This window comes from Acanthochromis polyacanthus, chromosome 10 (assembly GCF_021347895.1).
Source record: "Acanthochromis polyacanthus isolate Apoly-LR-REF ecotype Palm Island chromosome 10, KAUST_Apoly_ChrSc, whole genome shotgun sequence".
NCBI classification, from domain to species: domain Eukaryota; kingdom Metazoa; phylum Chordata; class Actinopteri; family Pomacentridae; genus Acanthochromis; species Acanthochromis polyacanthus.
This window is the reverse complement of record NC_067122.1, coordinates 8,397,746-8,403,745: the sequence shown is the minus strand read 5'-3', so window position 1 is coordinate 8,403,745 and position 6,000 is coordinate 8,397,746. Positions and strand designations below refer to the sequence as shown.

At 41.9% G+C, this 6,000-nt stretch overlaps 1 protein-coding gene across 5 annotated transcripts in view; it reads left to right on the top strand.

Moving 5' to 3' along the window:
- Window positions 1–210: 210 nt before the first annotated feature.
- ldb2a (LIM domain binding 2a) overlaps window positions 211–6,000 on the top strand; it is a 102,119-nt gene continuing 96,329 nt past the window's right edge. For 4 of the 5 annotated variants that reach the window (XM_022202157.2, XM_022202156.2, XM_051954640.1 and 1 more), the window contains exon 1: window positions 211–508. In XM_022202157.2, coding sequence (XP_022057849.1) covers window positions 377–508 — 132 coding nt within the window. In that variant the 5' untranslated portion in view covers window positions 211–376. The remainder of the gene's footprint in view (window positions 509–6,000) is intronic. The other variant, XM_051954639.1, reaches the window with a different exon arrangement.

Below are 6,000 nucleotides of genomic sequence, written 5' to 3'. Positions count from 1 at the left end.
CAATGCATTTCTTTTAGACAGGAAAACACACGCACGCACATGCACGCAGAGATCTTACTTGAACTTTGCAAGAGTGCAAAACTGAGTGTAGGTCTTGAGGGAACAGGAAACGACTTCCCTCCCTCCCTCCCCCCCCCCCTCCACCCACCCCTCCTGCCCATCGTTCCTCCCCCTCCTCCCCTCCTCCTTTTCCTCCCTCCTCCTCCTCCAGCACCACGCTATAGCAGCGAACTAGGCAGGCCAACTTGCAGAGTGCAGCTCAGCCTCGACAGCGGCTGCTTCCAACTGGGGGTCTTCGGAGAGCATCGCACTCCCATGTGCGCTGCCGTGCCCGCTGGATGTTGAAATCGCGCCGTGCGCCTCGCCAGGAGCCACCATGTCCAACCCAACCCACGACCCGTTCTACTCCTCTCCGTTCGGACCTTTCTACAGGAGACACTCGCCCTACATGGTCCAGCCCGAGTATCGGATCTACGAGATGAACAAGCGGCTGCAGGCGCGCACAGAGGTGAGCCGAGCGGACGCAGCCGCCACACGGTCCCGTTTCGGTCGAGGTACCGGGAGCGGGCTGGAGGTGGTGGGGGGTGGTCCGGTGCAGGGAAGGTGGAAAGGGATGCAGGGGACAGATAGGAGGGGAGGAAGGAAGGCTTGGAGGAGAAAGATGAGCCGTGAAGGTCCGTCAATCAGGAGATGTGGATGTGATGCCAAAGTGCCAAACATTCCTGAGGTGAAAGTAAACAGGCTCCGGTGTGCGGTGATCGCTGCTGGAAACAGCATCCTGAGAAGTCGCTGCTGGTAGTGATGAGTGTTAGAATTCATGTTTTAAGTTGGGGAAAATGCTGATTTGCGGAGGAGCTGCGTTCACGTGGCCAATTAACCTGCTAAAAATTCACGACTGAAGTGTCAAGTGAAGTACGATTGACTTGTTGTGATGTTATTAAAGACCACACAGCAAACAGATGAAATCACCGGTTTAATGATTTAAATCAGGATGTTTAAGACTAAACATCACATAACACTACACTTCAAAAGATTTTAAAATGTGACATTTTCGGAAAAGAAAGTTTTTTTTGTAATTTTAACAAAGTGTGGCCTTTAAAAACTCTCAAAGAAGTCTAAAAGAGTATTGGAACCGGCAGCACAGACTGAGGCAAAGTAGCCTTTTCACTGCATTTAATTAATTTGCATACATTTACATATTTCCTGTTATTTTACATATTTGCATATTGTGTTTGGTCCATGAAAAAGCTGCACCAGCTCAAGCCAAACAACAATGCAGAGCTTGTCCACTGAGGTCAAGACTTTCTGGTGTCACTCTTAAACCAAAATAATAATAATAATAATAATAATAATAATGAATCCTCATTAATGTGTGTGGACGAAAATTTCTTCATGAAAGTGTCCCTGATAGCACTCTGATGACTGCATGGGGGCGAATTCATTTCTTGTCACTTTGCTGGTATTTCAGATCGCTGGGTGCATAGTGTGTGTGGCGTACAGTTCCATCCAGATTGAACCTTTGGTGATCCCGCTGTGAGCTGTACACCAGGCAGCTGCCTTCAGCATCTGTTCCATGATCACAAATGTGGAGGCTAAGTCTGCAAATAAAAAGTTCCCTCAACACGTCAGATTCTCCCCGCAAAGCGTCTTCAGGGTGGAAATAGAAGCAAATTGTAATAAAACTCATATTTTAGTGGCTGAACTCCACATTTTCAATGATAAATATTGGGGTCTAGTCACTATTTTTCAGTTGATTGATTTATTGTTGTCGTTGTAGTGTGATAGAAAGCAGCACATTTGCCAATCACAAGTTCACAGATTTCACTGTGACCACCTTAAACGCAACAACCAGAAAATATCCACATTTGAACCTCTGAATTTTACCTTACTTGCTATTTAAAAAATAGTATCCGCCTGAATAATCCTCTAACAATGGACCAGTAAAATAATCAGCAAATCGTTTCTCTTTGCAGTCTTCACTGTTTTAAACAATTTGACTTCTCTTTGCTGTGTGAAGCTTTTAGGCTGGAATTAGACCCCCCAAAAACTGAAGTGTTCTGGGGGGACATGCCCATTAAATGGTTTCATTTGAGGGTTTTTTTGCAGTTATTTTAGACATCTTTTAGAGGCCGACTCCAGCTGAGTTACTGCAGCAGCTCGCAGAATGATGCTGACTTTCCGAAAGAGGAACTTGCAACTTTAAGCAGACCAAGGCAATGTTGCTGAGATGCAACGGCCCGGTCTGATGCATTATTCATACGGAGTGGTCCAAGCCCCAGCGGACTTCTACTCCTGTACCACACAAACCCAGATGCCGAGTGCAATCACCACGCTCACTCACACACATGCGCAATCTCACATACATGCACAGACACACACACGCATGCTACAAGGCACTTCAGTTAATGTAACGTCAGACTTTTACAAAACCTAAACAAACATGGCTCTGATGATATGCGCGGATGAGTTGCATGATACAAACACACATTTTACAGACACATAACAATTTAATCCATTACCTTCATCTCCCCCGACTCAACTATATAATTGCATAATAATATAATTAGTTTTTTGTTCCCGTTGGTGTTCATAGCATCTTCATTCTCCTCTTCATCTTTTTCTCTCTTTCTTCAGCGGCGAGAGTGTATCATACGTCTTCTCTTTAGCGACATGCTTATTGTTTGATTAAAATGCAGGTGGCGAATATAATGAGGAAGAAGTAGTGCCTTATAGCAGGGAAATAAATGCCTCGAGTTTCGCAATTTGTTTGCATCCAGATGTGCCATACAGCTCAGTTCAGGCTTTTAACGAAATTATATAGTAATTATCCTCATGAATGCAAAACTGTAGCCATCATTTTACGAAAACCTTTGGCATGTGGTAAAGAAAAAAGAGATTGCAAAAAGAATCGGAGCTGCATACACAGCTTAGCGTCTTTGTCTGTTTTACCTTAACTAAGGAGGGAAACTGTGCGCAAAGATTACACATTCCTCATGAAGGAGCTGCGAGGCGAGGTTAGCTGCCGGTCCCTTAATGATGATGCGCGTCTGAAGGGTCATGCTGATGCTTCTTTTTATCACTGAGCTGCTGCTGCTGCTGAGCTCAGTCCAGCTCCTCCAAGACAACTTTAAAAGTCAGTGCACATTTAGAATCAAGACCGTGTCAGTATCAGCGCGGGGTCAGGCCGGTGTTGTAACAAAACAGGAAGTTTGGGATGTTTCTTCTTTTTTCAAAAAAAAAAAACAAAAAAAAGAAAAAAAATCTGGATTCCATTAGAAGAAAATAGCTGAATTGTCCTGCTGGATATTTCTTGAATATTTCATAAAGGTTTTGCTGCTTGCAGCTGTTGCAGATCCATACCCTTCTGAATTTAATAGCTAAACTGCTGGTTGTTAACTGCTGCTTTATAGAAGGTTTTTTTTTCCTTTAACCCTTGTCACGACTCCGCTTCTGTACTAGTGAAATATACAAAATAACTTTTTGAAATTGGTGCAATTTCTGCCTTTAAATATGTCATGTCTTATTTTCTGATCTTCTTAAAACTCAGCAGAGAAGCTTCTTTTTGACACAAATTCAACATGAGGATAAATTGTAGAAATGTGAAGAATGTATTAACTAATATCAATTGTTCTGCTTGCCAGATGTTCGTCACAGATGAATAAATGTGCAGTACGTCATCCACATGTTGACTTTGTTTGTTTGGGGGTCAGAATTTTCACCTGCTTTGAACAAACTGTTGCAAAACTTGAACAACAGAAACTCACATTTAAGCTTAGTCCTGTCAACACCAATCACTGATGCAGAGCTTCATGAAAATCTGTCACTTTCTGTTGTAGATTTCTGAATCATTTTTATCAATTTGTAATCACATTTTTAAGACGTTTTTAAAAAACTAAGCTGAAAAATGGCATTAAGTGTGTGTGGCCACTGACCCTTTTTGACATGTCATTACAAGCAGAGGCTTTTATTGTTGTTGCCTTTTCGAAAAATTGTCTTTCAACACACTGAGCGAGAGTGAATTTAATAATCCCAAAGAACGTATAATAGCGAGTGCTTGTGCTGGATTTTAGTGTGAAGTGACATTATTTAACTGGGGCTGTTGCTGTATTTTGTTGATCCAGTCAGAATGATTTCAAGCTTGCAAGCAGCAGTTTTGTCAGAATTATCACCCAAGTAAAGATGCTTAATATCGTGAAAAGGACTGCCATTGTTAAGAATCAGAATAGCTTCGAGCGTACTCACCATCATGCTCGCTGGCAGACCCGATCAGCCGAAATGACTCACTGTAGTTTGCATTCCTGCTGTTTTGAGAGTTTTTTTTTTTTTTTTAACGGAGTGACTGACTAAGCCTCAGTATGACACCACCTTTTAGAAAAGTGTCGAGGGAGTCGAGTGAAGTTAGCCCTCTGTTCGAAATTCTCCCATTTGTCTTATTCATGAGTGTGCTTTTGAATTTGCTTGGCTGGTGGTGCAACTGCTGCTCGCACTGGCAGGCGCAGGACTCAAGGATTTGACACTTGGAGGAGACTTACTTACCTCGAGAGAAGTCTGTGTGACTGTAAGTGACATTTACAGAAAAAGGCTCGACGCAGGGAGAAAATAGCAAATTGTTACAATTACATAGATAGATGTTCTATTTTTATTCGTCTGATTGACTGTCTTACATGCAGTATTGTTGCATGGGCTGTAATTGGTCAGTGTTTGCAGTTCCTCTCATCTCCTGAATCATCTTGCAGGTCACAGATGTGAACTTCACGTAATGATTCTGTTCCATTATAGACAGTCAGTCAGTTCTGGTCATGTTCAGTGCATTATTTATTGCATACATTTTTTGCAGATTGTCAGTTCTGTGTTTATGTCCTACTCCCCTCAAAATGAAAAAAAAAAACATTTGACCATGAAGTGGAGCGTTAAAGTGTGATATTGTGCTGCAGCTAATGATCATTTTTATTGATCTGCAGGCTATTTTCTTGATTGAATGGAGTTTCTTCACTTGTTCTGTTCAACTAATGCTACAAAACCCAGTTCATTGTCACACACGATGAAGAAAAGCAGCAAGTCTTCCCACAGACGAGGAAGTTAAAATGTTTGTCATTTTGCTCGGAAAAAGTTAAGTCGCAGCAATTATCAAAATAATTGCTGCATCCGTTTGTGAAGATCACAGATTAATAGACTAATCCTTCCAGCTCTGCCGCGGTGACGACGATGTCAGGCCTGCAACTAACAATTATTTTCATTATCGATTAATCTCTCGGCTGTTGTCTCGATTAATCAGTGATGTTTTTTTTGGTTGATAAATTGTCAGAAAGTACTGAAAGGGGGCAGTTTTTCCACAATAACAAGTTCTTAGAGCAGAAGGTGATGTTGTTGTTTTTTTATTAATTAATTTATTTTGACTATTTCAACCTTTACACAAGATGAAGAAAAGCAGCGGAGGAGCTAAAAAGGATCAGCTAATTATTAAAATACTATTGATTTTTGCATTTCACTAACTCTGATGATGTTTTAGTCTTTTCCTTCAGATGGATGCTGTGCCCTGGTGTTGCCTGCATTCAGCTCGTTAATAATAATACAAAAAAAAAAACAGTTTTATTTTTAGGCGAGACTCTTAAATGTGCAGATAGACTGTTTTTTTCTCTTCTCAGTAGCAACCTTTTCACCTGCCATGCCCTCAGAGGCTCGCATGGAAATAAGGAGGAATAAAAGCTAACGACACGGCCGGTCCTGTGTGTTTGTTTGGGATCAGCGCTCACCTTTGAACTGATAACTGTGCTGCAGCTAAAACAGTCTTGCTCCTGTGATGACTCGGGGTCTGTTTCTATCCCAACCTTATTACCTGCTCCATTCATACTTATTACCTGCTCGGCTGTATTTCTGCGCCAGACTGACTGCTATCCCATTACCTTCATTTTACACAACGTGAACCCGCACTGACCTGGCAATCTAAACAGGCTTTGATGTGGATTTGATGCTATGCATACGGTGTGACCACATTGTTTC